Source organism: Aquarana catesbeiana, linkage group LG05, assembly GCF_042186555.1.
Source record: "Aquarana catesbeiana isolate 2022-GZ linkage group LG05, ASM4218655v1, whole genome shotgun sequence".
Taxonomy (NCBI): Eukaryota; Metazoa; Chordata; class Amphibia; order Anura; family Ranidae; genus Aquarana; species Aquarana catesbeiana.
The window spans coordinates 413,472,298-413,488,008 of NC_133328.1; the positions used below are offsets into that span (position 1 = coordinate 413,472,298).

Sequence of the window (15,711 nt, forward strand, 5' to 3'; positions counted from 1 at the left end):
TATCTCATGGGTATATACCCATACCTGCTAGGTTTGGACTCACATAGCCTGGATAGGTTGATCTCCTCCGGGGTTGAGGCGGGAGAACCCAATCCAGTGTAGTCCCCCCACCATCCCGCCCGGAGTGAACGGGCAGGCTAGGTGGGTCCATACAGCCGGGGGTGGGAACGATTGACCACACATTGGGGGACCAAGATGGATGGTAAAAGGACCCAGGTTATGGTAAGATGACTGTGTAATGGGCACAACCATGAGTGGAGTGTCCATAGAAACCCTGCAAAACATACAATGGAAAAATTTAAGGGGGTCTGAATACTTTCCGTCCCCACTGTACATGTATGTGAATTTCAGATGTTTGTAATTCAGTTTAGCCAGTTGTGTGATCCAGGAATCCTGCCAGACAGCATGGCAATTTCGTGGACCTCTCTCAAAACTGCACTGCATTTAAGCAATAAGTCTAGTCCAAAACCCACCCTAGCGTGTGACCAGATGGTGACGCAGCAGCACATTGTTGGTTTCATCCCTGAGTATTCCCCTCCTGTAAGCATGTACAAAGCAAAAGAGCCTTGATTTTCCTTAAAATACTGTTTCTTTCTCTTACAGAAAACTAATATAGAGACATACAGTGCCTTGAAAAAGTATTGACATTTTCCACATTTTGTTATGTTACAACCAACAATGCAAAATGTATTTTGTTGGAATTTTATGTGATAGCCCAAAACAAAGTGGCACATAATTCTGAAGTGGAAGGAAAATAATGGTTTTCAAAATTTTTACAAATAAATATCTGAAAAGTGTGGCATGCATTTGCATTCAGCTCCCTTTACTCTGATACCCCTAACTAAAATCTAGTGGAACCAATTGCCTTCAGAAGTCCCCTAATTAGTAAATAGAGTCCACTTGTGTGTAATTTAATCTCATTATAAATACAGCTGTTCTCTGAAGCCCTTAGAGGTTTGTTAAAGAACTTTAGTGGAAAAAAACACATCATGAAGGCTAAGGAACACCCCAGACAGGTCAGAGATAGTTGTGAAGAAGTTGAAAGCAGGGTTAGGTTATTAAAAAATATCCCAAGTTTTGAACATCTCACTGAGCACTGTTCGATCCATCATTCGAAAATGGAAAAAGTATTGCAAAACTGCACACCTACTTCAAGACATGGCCGTCCACCTAAACTGACAGGTCGGGCAAGGAGAGCATTAATGAGAGAAGCATCCAAGAGGCCCATGGTAACTCTGGAGGTGCTGGAGAGATCCACAGCTCAGGTGGGACAATCTGTTCACATTACAGCTATTAGTCATGCACGCCACAATTCTGGCCTTTATGGAAGAGTGGCAAGAAAAAAGCCATTGTTGAAAGAAAGCCATAAGAAGTCAGTTTACTAACGGCACACAATTGTCGGCCAACAAACACGAACGTAGTGACGTACTAGACATACTACGAGACTGCAAAGAGGAAGTTCATCTCTCAAGCACCGCCTTTTGGGCTCCTTCTGCTAATTTCGTATTAGTAGAAGTTTGGTGAGTGTGGATTTGCGCTTTTCAGTTTGTGCTTTTCAGTTAGTTTCTGAACGGCCGTTCGTCAACCAGCCATGTTGCGTAATTGGAGGAGAGAACGTGCTATTATTGGGCTTGGAGATTTTGCTTTGACCTAAGTCCAGTCCAAGAACAGGAGGAGGAGGAGTTTTTGGACCAAAAATTGGTTGCTTAATTGTGACCAATTATGTCATATGCCATTGCTGCGGGAGCTCCAGGAGAATAATCCGGATGATTTTCAGAATTATCTCCGGGTGACGGACCCCTGCTTTCACCAACTCTTGGCATTGGTGACCCCCTATATTAAGAAGCAGGACACATGCACGAGGCTTGCTATCACTCCAGAACAAAGGCTCATAGCCACCTTGCGGTACATGGCGACGGGGAGAAGTCTCCAGGACCTCAAGTTTACCACTGGGATCTCCCCCCCAGGCTCTGGGACTCATTATTCCGGAGACCTGCTCAGCCATTATTCAAGTACTGCAGAAGGACTATATTAGGGTACATGTTTAACTTTTAAGATCACATTCTATGTATTAATGTTTGCTAATGTATTGTATTAATTTGTTGATTACATAATTATTATTGTAATATGCTGTGAATGTCCTCATGCATGCTGTAAGCTTTTCCTGCTCCTTTTTTGGCCTACATGCATATTTTCCTTCACTAACCTCCCCAGCATGCTATACTGGGCCCATACACACCTAGCCTAGTAACTTAACAATGTTTTTTGTCAGCTACCTAAAATGTGTACAAATGTTATTGTTGTCCTCAAATTCAGAGTGTAAGAGACAATTTTTTTGGAGCCCAAACTCATTTGGAACCCTTCCTCCCCAAAAAGTCAACAGATACAAATACTATATCTGCTGACTTTGCAAAACCTATACACACTATCCCTCTTTTGTGTTTAAATTTTTGTATAAATTCATCAAACCATGTAGTGCAAGGGCCTGCCTGATTACCTACAAATTGTAACATAGAGTTTTTGTCTCCTAGTATATTGATAGGTATTTTCAATATGTCAAAATGTGCTGCAATTTGGACAGTGTGTATCCAGATTTTTAGATTATGACACTTCTTACCTGTCCACTGGGCTGCCAATAGTGTAAGTAAGGATGGGCTGGCTAAAGTATCACAGATTATTTATGCAAACAGCTCTCATGGAAGTGGAGAGGGTTACCTGCCATTTCCTATGAGGAACCTCCCCCCAGAGCAGAGAATATTCAATTAAAGGCTCTCTCGTGCCAGAAGGGTGGTCGAAAAAACGCCTTTGGCATCCTATCGAGTTGTTTCAGGCTGTATTTGACTCCAATCACCCTGGCATTCGACAAGATCAACCATGTGTGCTGCTGTATTTTACATATTTTTTTAAGGAGGAATGCTACCAGCTACCTTGCCTCACTGCCAAGTGACGTGGACCCTGCAGTGGCAGTCCCAACTGAAGAGGCTGTAGCTCGGCCCTCTGTGGGCGTGCTGAGGACTATTGAAAATGCCTGTGCTGGATTGACCTCACAAATTGCCAGGGATTTACGGCAGAAATATCTTGATTATTTTGTGGGTAGAGGAGCAGTGGCTTGGCGGCAAATTGTAGCTGATTATGCCGTTGATGGGAGATAGCACATGTTGACACGCTGTGTGTTTTGGGGTTTTTTGCAAGCTAGATGTATGGAAATACACACATTTTAGGCATGGGATCATGAGGGAAATAAGAATGTTAAGGCACAATTTGGGGGCACCTTCAAATTTTGGGTTTTTGAATTCTTAAAAACGCAGAAACATTACAATTCACATTTAGTTATGGCAGTGTTTCCCAACTCTCCTTCTCAAGATGCAAACCCAGGTCATGTTTTCTATACTTGTAGAATTTGGCACAGGTGATCTTGTCATGCTCACGGTTAGTAATTCGCACAGTCATTTTTAGACTGAAGAAAATACAGAAAACATGACCTGGTGGTGCACCTAGAAGAGTGGAGTGGAGAAACACTGAGTTCTGTCCCTAAACTTTCACATTTCAAAGTCCGAAAAACATGGTAAATATTAAAAGGGCAAATAGGAGCCAACCAATGGAACAAAAACCTTCAGAACAGGCAAGAGGAAGTTAAAATTTGGCAAGCATGTCCACAAAATCTGATTTTTCGCTGTAAAGCAGTGGCAGCCTCCTTGATTTGCTCCAGATCCTTCAAACAATGCAACATATCTGCACTCATTCTGCCAGTAATGCATCGCGGAAGATCATGCCTTAGTAAGAAGAGTAAAAGTATTAAGGGAACGATGGTCAAGTGGCTCTACATAGTGAATTACTAGTCAAATTCAGGAAAATGCTTACCTACCCAGTCTGTTGTTGCTTGCAACCTGCTTGCCCTTCAGACACCTACACTACTAGGAATGTACACACTGCAACTACTCTGTAATCTTGGCCCTGGTGCCTCCACAACTTGGGTACCTAGCAAAACTGCCAGATCCTTCCACCTCTTCCTTCTCCATGCTAATGTTATTGCACTACATACTTTGCTAATGTGTGGAGTGGGTTTTTTGTTTGGACATCTAAACACTCGACATGTATACACATTTGAAGCCAGATTCCAACAATACTTGCATAAACAAGAGGATCCCGAATACTTTCTTCCTATTCTGGGTCGCTTTGGCCCTCAGTGTGACTCGCGTCAGGGGATTTGACGTCCACAATGGCAAGGTCTGTGCTGGGTCCAGGAGTCAGATCCCATGCCTCCAAACAAACATTCTGGTGAGCTCACCACACTCTTTTTCCTCTAAAAAGAAACAATACACCATTAATTAAAGTGGATGTAAACCCAATGTCATCCTTTCTAAACTACTGCCATAGCGGTTATCTATAAGGATATACATGCCTCCTGCATGTATCCTTACCTGTCAAATGTCTCCCCCCTTTCTGTTATTAGACCCGAAAAACTACATATCCTGTGGGTGGGTCTGTTGTCTGGAGCTCGGTGGGTGGAGTCGTGATGTCAGTAGGCTCCCCGCCCACCTCTATACTCCCCTTGTCAATATGCATTTTCTCTGTGTATTTCTAACACTGAACTTCTGCTGAAATTCTGCTATGATCTCTAACATCCAGTAAAAAGACAGGGAAGTAACCACATGACTTCAGCATGCCAAATCATGGTGAGGTGTGGAACAGCCAATCCTTGCAGAGCTGCTGAAGAAAGGAGTGGGGGAGGGAATTTAAAAATACTGCATGACTCTTAGGCTAGTGCACGAGATGTAAATCACCTGTCACTCACAGCAAGGGGGAGCATTTGACAAAGTTTTTCTCAGTTTGTCAAGAATTGTCTCACTGAACAATAAAAGGGGATTGCCCAGAGTTGGATTAACTGTGTGTGGCAAGACTGGGCTCAAATTATAGCAAATCTTATACTCTACAGTATGATATAAAAAAAAAAAAAATTCGGGTTTACATCCACTTTAAGCCACCCCAAGTCCCATCTGTTTCTAGCATCTATTTTAATACATTAGTTGACCAACCTTGCACTTGGTCTGATGTCAGTGTTTGCTCTGACCTATTGACTCCACCATTCTGCACTCTAGTTGTTTTTCTGTGAAAAATGCATAGAAAATGGATGGTGATGTCATTTTACAGAGGGCAAACACTGGACAAGTGCCAACATTTAAAAAGTCCAGCAGTTGCCCCCCATCCCTCTTGTCTCTTGTAGGAAAGGGGATATACGATGACCATCCTAGCAGGCGTGACTCTGTGTGACTGATCCCCAGGGCCTCTCCTGTACCCATGTCTACACTGGCAAGGCTGCATTAATGGGCATTGATTAGGCAGGCAGCAACCAGAAAGTGTTCTTTACCCCTTAAGTTCTGACCTAAGGCCATGGCCTTTGACCCACCTAAAAACACCCCTGTCGGTGGCTAAATTAGTGTGTTTGAAGTTGTCGCTTATGTTTTTGGGGGGAAGATGGCCTTGTTGCCTACCCTGTTGGGGTCTGAGTGAGGGTAGCCTCCCTTCGTCCCTTGTCGAAAGAAGATTAAAAAATTAGTTCCAAAAATAAAGAAATGTCCAAAAACATGACCAAATAAGAATGTTCATATCTGCGTTAGATTTACTTTCATCTTTAGAATACCAGGTCATACAAAGATTTTAGAAAACCTTATATATAATTCTCTAGAGCTACTTGGAGAAAGAACATATACAGACATGTATATATATTGGTTAGATCCAAATATTGCTTACTTTTTTATGATCTGATGTATGTACTCCATCTGGTCTTGTTCACGGTGTTTGAGATCAGACCATCGTTTTCTGATTTGGTCCTTTTGATCGTGCCGCCGAAAAATCACTCTGCAAAACCGTGATGACCTTCTCCAAAATGATGTCCATTCGGCTGTTGGGCCTTTCGTAATTGCGCAGCTTGCAGCCATAATCATGCATCTCGAGGATGCGCACCATCTCACCCTTGCTCATGGGGGTTGCTTTGTGCTTCCTATGAGCTCCACCACCGCGGGGTTGCCTGTAATCCGCCGAACCCGCCATTTTGTCCCTCCCGAATGTTCCTCCGTGTGTGTCGCATTGCAGAAGAGAGATGGTCACGCCCCAGCATCATGACGCACTGAGAGCGGCGTTTCACGCATGTGCAGTGTATATAAAGCCAGAACTCATGGTCGATGCAACGGCCATAGGAACGATCTTGGAGTGGAGGACGAATGTTCGCCAGTGCAAGAAAGGAGCCATAGAACGAAAGTATAATTGGAAATTGGGGCATAGGTGGTTAGTGGCCTATACTGCTTAGATTGAGTCCTATATTAGGACCAGCTTATGAGTTAAGCCAGACATTATGATTTGTCTTGTGTTCTGTCTTGCAGGCATCATATCATTTATCATGACGGATAAATTTACTGCACCTGATTTTTTTACCCCAATTCATTGACCTGTACCGGGACCTGTCTCTGGAAGGTCAAGAGCAGAGGCTACTCCAATAAAATATTGAGGAAGGCAGCTTTGGAGAAACTGCTAGAGTTGGCAAAACCAGTGTCCCCCAGGGGAGACAACAACTATGTTAAGACAAAAATATCAAACCTGTGGAGTACTTTTAAAAGGGAGCTCAACAAGGTCATGGACTCAGAGATCTGGAGCATCAGCAGATGACCTATATGTCCTCAGGCTGTGGTATTAAGACAGCCTCTGGTTTTTGACTGACCAGACAGAACTCAGGCCATCATGGTCTACACTCCCTTCGACATCTACTGAGGCCACAGCTCCTGAGGTCCACCCAGGTCCTGCTGCACAGGATGAAGATGTGAAGGAGCTCAGCTTGACCCAGGTATAGCATTGTTGAACATATTTGTATCCAAAAATACAATGAAGATATTTCTGCCTTAACAAAGTGGTTTCCTTATCAATAGACCGTAGTGACCAAAACTGATTGGAACAAGAATTAAAAATGCTGGGGTCAGAATGATAGTCTTTTCTATTTGTCCACATTCAATTTGCAACAGTGAGGAGATCAAAATTATGTGTGATTGATGACCAAACCTTAAAAAAGATTCTAATTTATGTCCCATTTTCATACACCGGAAAGTGTCAGTCTGGAGGAGCCAGCGGTCAGCAGCCAGACTGAGTCCCAGATCCCTCCCCTACGCCCCAGGAAGAGCAGGAATCTGGATAAGCCCACAGCTGCCTTCCTCAGCCAGGTCACTACTGCCATCCGGACAGATGAGGCTGAGGGATTTGCTGTGGTGACAGCCAATAAATTAAGGGAGATGGACAGTGAGCAAAGGAGCAGGTGTGAGAAACTCCTCCTGCAGCTCCTCAACAAGGGGGTGAGGGCCCAAATTTCACAAAACCACATACCTGTGTGATTGTGGCCCCACATCCACCTCCACCCCACCCACCACAGCAGCATGGCGGGCAGTGGCAATACCAGCCACAAGACCCCCCAACAAGGCCGTTGGACTGGGGATTTTCACCCCTTCAGCAATTACTAATTTCCTTTTTTTTTTATTTTGTTTTGGAATAATGATTTTATTTGTTATTATCTATATTTTTGTATGCATAGAATGCACTTATTGGTTAAGTTCTTTGTATTTGGGTGACAGCATCTGTAATTTGATTAATTTTTTTGATGTACAATAAAAAAATTGTGTAGAATAATACTTGGCTTTGTGTTTTACTTCAAATGACAGTTTGGGAGTAGGCAGTTACATTTAAAAAAATACAATGTAAAATTACGAAGGGACACCAACATAGTTGTATCTTTGATCTTAAAAACTACTGGATAATTGTGTTGTGGTAACTTGCCCAAAAAATAAAACAACAAGCAAAATAAGATTATTCTTGATCTCACTAGAAAATAAAATGCCTTTGAAAATACGTTTGCCATAACTCCATCAGTATCACCAGCAAAGCGGCTTCATTATTATCCCATTAAAGAAGAAGAGAATGTGCGCTGCATTTCATAATTTGCCGCGTCACGAATGTTAATTGTCCATTGCAATCCTTAGTTTACAAGACCGACCGCTTCCGGCTTGTTCCTTGCTTCTGATCATGCGTGTGTATACTTTGGACTTTTGTGTGATGGGCTTTAGTACAGACGATATGAAAATTTGACAACAGACCGTTATCTGCCGAAAATTTACTAGCCTGTCTTCCAACCTTTGTTGGCCCGAAAGTTGGACAACAATTGTCTGAAGGAGCGTACTAACAGTCGGATTTTAGGCCAACAGTCTGTCAACACACAATCCCCTGCCAACAATCGGATCGTGTGTACGAGGTTTTAGAGTCTGTAAAAGACTTGAGACCTGGGCGGAGGTTCACCTTAAAACAGGACAAAGACCCTAAACATACAGCCAGAGCTACAACAGAATGGTTTAGATCAAAACCTATTCATGTGTTAGAATGGCCCAGTCAAAGTCCAGACCTAAATCCAATTGAGAATCTGTGGCAAGACTTGACAATGGCTGTTCATAAACTCTCCATCCAATCAGACAGAGCTTGAGCTATTTTGCAAAAAAGAATGGCCAAAAATGTCACTCTCCTAGATGTGCAAAGCTGGTAGAAACATCCCAAAAAAGACTTGCAGCTGTAATTGCAGCGAAAGGTGGTTTTACAAACTTTGACTCAGGGGGGCTCAATACAAATGCCAAGCCACATTTTTCACATTTTTTATTTGTAAAAAATGTTGGAAACCATTTATCATCTTCCTTCCACTTCACAAGTATGCGCAACTTTGTGTTGGTCTATCACATAAAAATACATTTACGGTTTTTGGTTGTAACATGACAAAATGTGGATAATTTCAAAGGGTATGAATACTTTTTCAAGGGACTGTATTTGGGTACTACTGGTAGTTCTTGTAAAAATACATTTGACTGTATGCCTTGAATTCCAGTATAGTGTTCTTGATTGGTTTAACAAACACAGAAAATGATGTATAGAGTTGACACAAAAAGCAGTGATTTACACTAAGCACTGAATCATTTACATATGTCCTTATTTTAATGAAGACTGCAGTATGTAACTACAGCCAAATGTATGTTATGTATTTATTACAGGTATTTATATAGCGCTGACAATTTACATAGCTTATTGTATACTCACATCAGTCCCAAGGAGCTTAAAATATAAGGTATCTAACACATACACGTGTGCCTATTTGGGCAAGAGTCAGTTAAAAGTGGTAGTAAAGTCTCTTCTCTTCACTTGTACCTACAAGTAAGATTACAATCAGACTTAGCTGTAGACAAAATGAATATCACTAAATGTGCAGATATTTACATTAGCAATAGCCGATGATGTTACACATGTATGCACACTGATGCTCTGCATTCAGGGCACACAGTACGCTACTGAATGCAGAGCGCCATGCCATCATCAAAACCCCGGGTATTCAGGTGGTCAAAGCCTGCGAACCCGGAATGAAAACAGGGTGACGATCAAAGCGCTGTGGGATCTGCAACAGCTCTGCGCTGGAGGGCCCTGAATGCAGGTAAGTGTGTCATAACATGCTCGTATGCATTGCATACAAGCACATTATGGCTTAGACCTGCAGGGGACCTTTTTTTTTTTTTTTCTTTGGACTGCTTACTACCGCTTTAACCTACTGGTAAGTATTAGGAACGTGGCGAGGAAACCTCAGAATAATATCGCAAGCACAGGGAGAATTAGCAAACTCCTTGCAGGAGATCCCAGTGCTGCAAGGCAGAAGTGCTAACCACTAAGTCACCGTGTCCCAGTGACTATCTGACACTTGCAAAAAACATTGAAAATCTGAGCAGATAATGTTCTGGATGGGAACAAGCCAGGCACCGTAAAAAAGCTTACCATGAACTCAACCTTAAAGCTGTGTTCCGTTTAAACAGCTATTGAAATACATACAGCATATGTGAATTGTTTAACCTGCCGATGGATTTGTAATGCGCAGGTCCTTCTCTTTCTGTAGTTAAACAGTATAGCTTGGTTAAGGCTCTGTTCCCAGCCTGCCTTTTATTGAAGAAGCAAAAACTAAAGGATGAAGTCATCACTCTTCTCTCTTTTAGTAAGCTCCAGCTGACAACACTGGACAATGCAATAGAAGCCGCGTGGCTCACAAAGCTTGACCCTTTCTCTTCCAGTCTGAGTCCAGCTGTACCGAACATTAAAAGACGCAAATGTCAAGACAGAATTAGGGTATTTATAGGCAGCTTTATTTAAAATTTATTTCAAGAAATGGTTTAACTTTAAAGCTGTACTCCCAGGCAGCTATACCAGACACCAATTAATTGAGTTATGTATTCATTAAAAATCTTTCAAAAATTTAAAATTGAAGTAGTGTAAGTATCTGAATATAACTTGATACCAGTGCAAATTATTCCCTGTAGAGCATAACTTGGACTGAGACGTGCTAAAAAACATGTAGAGAGAGGTGGGTGAGCAGAAGATTGAGATGTTTCTCATTAGTGACCCGTCAGACTGGTGGCAAGCAGGTGACCAAGCTATATTGTTACTCTTCTAATATGGATCATTTGGACCACTTGCCAAACTGTTGTGAGGCAGGGCTGTGTAGTTCTCAGAACTGGATGGACAGCCATTCAAATCATTTGGCATGCAAAATGACTCTAACATTTGTGTTTATTACTACGTATTTTAGATTTTTACCTTCAATTCTGCTTTAACCACTTGACCTCCAGAAGATTTACCCCCCCTTCATTACCAAGGCCACTTTACAGCACTGTGTTACTTTAACTGACAATTGCATGGTCACGCAACGCTGTACACACATAGCGTATATTGATTGGTTTGTGCAAAAGCTATAGCATTTACAAACTATGGTGTATATATTAAAATTTTGTTTATTTTTTTTTATACTAGTATTGGCGGTGATCAAATGTTAAATATTAGTAGCTATAAACATGGAAATAAATTACTACAGTGTATTTGCACAGTAGGTATTCAGAATATTGTCTTTACTTTATATAGACTGCCAAAATTGAAGATAATGGTACACTTGCAGTTCTCACTTGCGTGTTTTAGCACTATATTAACTGATGTTTTGAAGACAGGCTTTTGAATTTTACTTTTATCATTTTGGATTCTTCTGGAGCTTTACTCCACTGATGAATTCCTCCCCCTTAAATTTCAAGCCACCTCTCCCATAGAATGCATGAATGGAAATTAAACAGGACATAATTAATTTGACAATGAACAAAACAGCTTGGAGGTTGATAAAGGAGGTATTGATATTAGTTATTATCTAATAAGTGGATCTAAGAAAAGATTGCACGTCATTTTATCTTTATAAATTTGTATAGGAGTGGGAGTTATCCTTGCTGAATGTCAAAGGAAAATATATCCTTTCACAAAAGGTTGACTTTCACTTCAGCATGTAATAGTTCTTCTTTTTTTTTTCTGGTATTACCTATGTAATTTTTTCTAATTGTTGGAAAGTTATTTTTCTTTCATTCATATTCATTTTTCGGAAGACAAAAATGTCTTACACGTGGGTGTAATCCTCCTGCATGAAGGCAGGAGAACCCGCTAACAATGGTTCGGGAGATCAGGTTTCATGTGTCATACTTTGCAATAATAGGGATAGATGTGTTTTGGTATGCAGTGCATGTTTGGAGTGCAGTTCTTCAAAGGAATCCAACTACCAGCAGGCAATTTCATCACATGTCTGATAGGGCAACCAAAGGACCTATACACAAAAACCCTTTGGCTATATACTTGCACATGTTTACCAAAATAGTGACACCTACATAACAGAACATTAAAGTGATACTAAAGTCTTGTTTTATCTTTTGGTAAAAATAACAAACATGTCATACTTATCTGCTCTGTATAATTGTTTTGCACAGAACAGCCCAGATCCTCCTTTTCTCAGGTCCCTCTTTGGTGCTCCTGGCCCCTCCCTCATGTTGAGTACCCCCTCAGCAAGCAGCTTGCTATGGGGGCACCTGAGCCGAGCCACAGCTCCCGTTGTCCATTCAGACATGGAGCCGCAGTCCCGCCCCACCCCTGTCCCCTTTCTCTCCTCATTGGTTGACTGACTTAGATTAACAGCAGAGTTGCTGTCTCAGCCAATGAGGAGGGGAGTCCTGGGCAGCCGAGACACTCCATCAACATCGCTGGATCTAGTTGGACCTCAGGTAAGTTTTAATTATTAATTATCAGTGTCAATGGACACAGGCAGTGAGGCTCAGGATTAGGGATGCCACCTCATCCCTTTAAACCTGAACACATTTGAATTACATAGGTTCCTAGGCTGATTTAATACAAATATGGCACCAAGTGAGTTTAAATACCACCTTAATCAGCCACAAAACCTGTGTTATTTAATATGTGTTCGTTTTAAAGGGCTGATGTGGCAACCCTACTCAGGATAGAGCCCACAGGTATGCCACAATAAGATGTGGTTTCCTATGGTGGCCCACCAGGAAGAGGCGGAGCCAGGAGTGCTAGTGGTTGACCCGAGAATAGGAGGTTTGGGGATGCTCTGTGCAACTCTATTGCACAGAGCAGGTAAGTATAAACCTATTTTGTTATTTGAAAAAAAAATAACTTTACAATCACTTTAAACTAAAATGTATTGAAACAAACTTGTTCAAGTTTCCCTTCTAAAATATATGGAAACTGTATTTTTATTCCAACTTCAAAATGTAATATGATTGTTTTTTTCCTGATGTGAAATGCATATGCTGCTGAAATGAATTAGTGTTATCCCAATTATGTAAAAAAAAATATTTTTCTAACTCACTGTAATGCAACTAAATGTGTTAATTTAGGTGAAATATTTGTCACTGCTGATCTGTATCAATGTTATTACCCATGTGTATACAGAATCTATAAAAGAAAATTTGAATCCCTCTCCAAAATCTAGATGTGCTTGCATTGTTAAATCTAGCTACAAAACAAAATGTGCTCTATTTAATCCTTAGACCAGATACATTAGCATTTGCTGCTGGGTTTGCTTCACATAAGGTTAATCGGTACCCTTTTTGCACTTGTTGCAGAGTACTGCCTGGAACTTCCAAATTCCATATAAACTCAAATTCTTTTCTAGTAAAGATGAGTTAATCGACCCCTATGTTTTTTTTTTTTTTTTTTTTTTTTTTTTTTTTTTTAATTTTCCAGAATAACATGATTTATTAATTAATGGATTTAGGACTCAATAATTGTGTGATTCTTTACAGATCAGACAAGACTACATGCATTAATTCATTTGCTCATCTCTATTCCTGCTTCATTATACTTGATGCAAACAAAGTGACATATTTGTCCTGTATACACAGAATGTCACCATACTTTTCTGTTAATTATAAGGTCATTCTATCAGTACAAAACATAGCATTGGCTATATATAAAACTTACCTGCATGTACAGTAATGCATATGTATATCAATGTTTTTCCTTTGTGTTCTCTTTTGCAGGTGTATCTTTTTTAAGTATACATTTTGCCAAACTCCCCAAGGGCCTGATGCACTTAAATTTATCAAAAACCTCAATATCAGCCAAAGGTATCATTATTTTATCTTTTTTTTTTTTTTTTTTTTAATTTTGTGAACATTTCTAAAGACATAGGTTGATTATGAGCCTTTTTCTGCAACTATTTCGCCTTTTTACCTCATGAGCTATATATCACATCTTTTTAATAGCTGACACATAATACTAATTAGCAATCATACTAACCTGGCTCATCTTCATAGCTGCGTGTGTAATTGTGAATTTGTTAAATTCCTTTATTGTGTAGTGTTTCTGTTTTACAAGCTATTAAAAAAAAAATAGTTTTACCTCTTTACCTACCTCATTTAATTGTGCTTCTGTTTGTATCCCTAGGAGTAAATAGCCTGTCCCAGTCACTAAGTGCAAACCAGCTGATTGCCAGCACCCTTACCCACCTTGACCTCTCAGGGAATGTACTCCGTGGAGATGACCTTCCTGTATGTACATCAATTTCTGATTCTGTCTTAGCTTTATGTGACAAATCTGACTCATTTTTATTACTTTATATCTATGTGACATTAAGGTCCAAGTCCTCTCAAATTCTTGTTTTAGTTTCTGATGGCGTCAATAGCATAATTTTTTAATAGAGTAGAGAAGGGTTAGTCCCAGTTCTATTGTTGATGTCCTTCCTGGTGGTGAGCAGGACCGGAAGTGAGTGAAAATCTCTGCAACAGGGACACACAACAATGGAAGCCTCACAGTGACTTGGCCATCATCTTCCTTATCCAAAACGTAGAAAAAAAAGTTAATAAATATTTAAAAATCAGTATGGCAAAATTGGACAAAACCAGTGGTGATAATGAAACGGGGAAAAAAAAAAATCTCACTTCCCATAATTTTGAAAAACACACTGCTCCTGAGCTTCCACACGTGACTTAAAAATCTAGTTTACATAGTCTACACTACAGCTGCCAGGAGCATAGCACATTTTTCACATTATTAGAGACTGCAGAACATCTATTGTTTTCAGTCTCACCTGAAAGCCCAATTAAGTGAGGAGTTCATCCATCCTCAGTCTGCTTCCTTGTTGACGAAATTTCTCCCCACCTCCTTATGGCCACCAAGATAAGTGTTCTGAATCAGTCCAACAGCACAACCAGCAAAAAAGGCACTTTTTAAGCTATTTGTGTCCCAGTTTGAGGGATTTATCTTCACTTCCTGTGCTGTTTCAGGGACAGAAAGTATGTCTCCTTTGAAGACACAGACAAAGGTTCTAACCCTTTCCCACTCCATCCATAATTTAAAAAAAGTGTTTATATGATAAGTAGCAGGTTTAAAAGTAAGCACATACTTCTGTTGCTTAACCACTACAGCCCCAGAAGAATTCACCCCCTTCCTGACCAGAGCACTTTTTGCGATACGGCACTGCGTCGCCTTAACTGACAATTGCGCGGTCGTGCGACGTTGTACCCCAACAAAATTGACGTCCTTTTTTTTTTTCCCCACAAACAGAGCTTTCTTTTGGTGGTATTTGATCACCTCTGCGGTTTTTATTTTTTGCGCTATAAACAAAAAAAAGCAACAATTTTGAAAAAAAAGCAATATTTTTTACTTTTTGCTATAATAAATAATATCCCAAAACTATATAAAAAAAACTAATTTTTTCCTCAATTTAGGCCAATATGTCTTCTAGATATTTTTTGTAAAAAAAAAAAAAAAAATCGCAATAAGCGTATATTTTTTGGTTTGCGTTATAAGTTATAGCATCTACAAAATAGGGGATAGATTTATGGCATTTTTATTATTGGTAATGGCGTGACTGAGACATTATGGCGGACACTTTTGACACTATTTTGGGACCATTGTCATTTATACAGCGATCAGTGCAATAAAAATGCACTGATTACTGTATAAATGACACTGGCAGGGAAGGGGTTAAGCACTAGGGAGCGATCAAGGGGTTAAGTGTGTCCTAGGGAGTGATTCTAACTGTGGGGGGGGGATGGGCTACCTAGGACATGACATAAAAACAAACAAAGGCGCCTCTAAGTGCAGAAGATAAACAATTTTAATACCCCAACTGGGTTAAAAACACTTACAAAATAGGAGTAGAAAACAGGCACATCGTGGGTAAGGCTGCATTGGAAGGGGTCACGATCAGAGGAAGCCTTCAGGAGGATGGATGTAGTCACTGTCAGCAGCGGTGTGAAACACAGGGAACAGCTGTGAAGCCGGCGTCGTCAGCGTGTGAGGGCTGCGAACCCGGAAGTGATGTCA

The 15,711-nt window shown here is 40.6% G+C and overlaps 1 protein-coding gene across 2 annotated transcripts in view; it reads left to right on the top strand.

Moving 5' to 3' along the window:
- CARMIL1 (capping protein regulator and myosin 1 linker 1) overlaps positions 1–15,711 on the top strand; it is a 475,715-nt gene that overhangs the window by 286,340 nt on the left and 173,664 nt on the right. For both annotated transcript variants that reach the window (XM_073631176.1, XM_073631177.1), the window contains exons 12-13: positions 13,422–13,508; positions 13,828–13,931. In XM_073631176.1, coding sequence (XP_073487277.1) covers positions 13,422–13,508; positions 13,828–13,931 — 191 coding nt within the window. The remainder of the gene's footprint in view (positions 1–13,421; positions 13,509–13,827; positions 13,932–15,711) is intronic.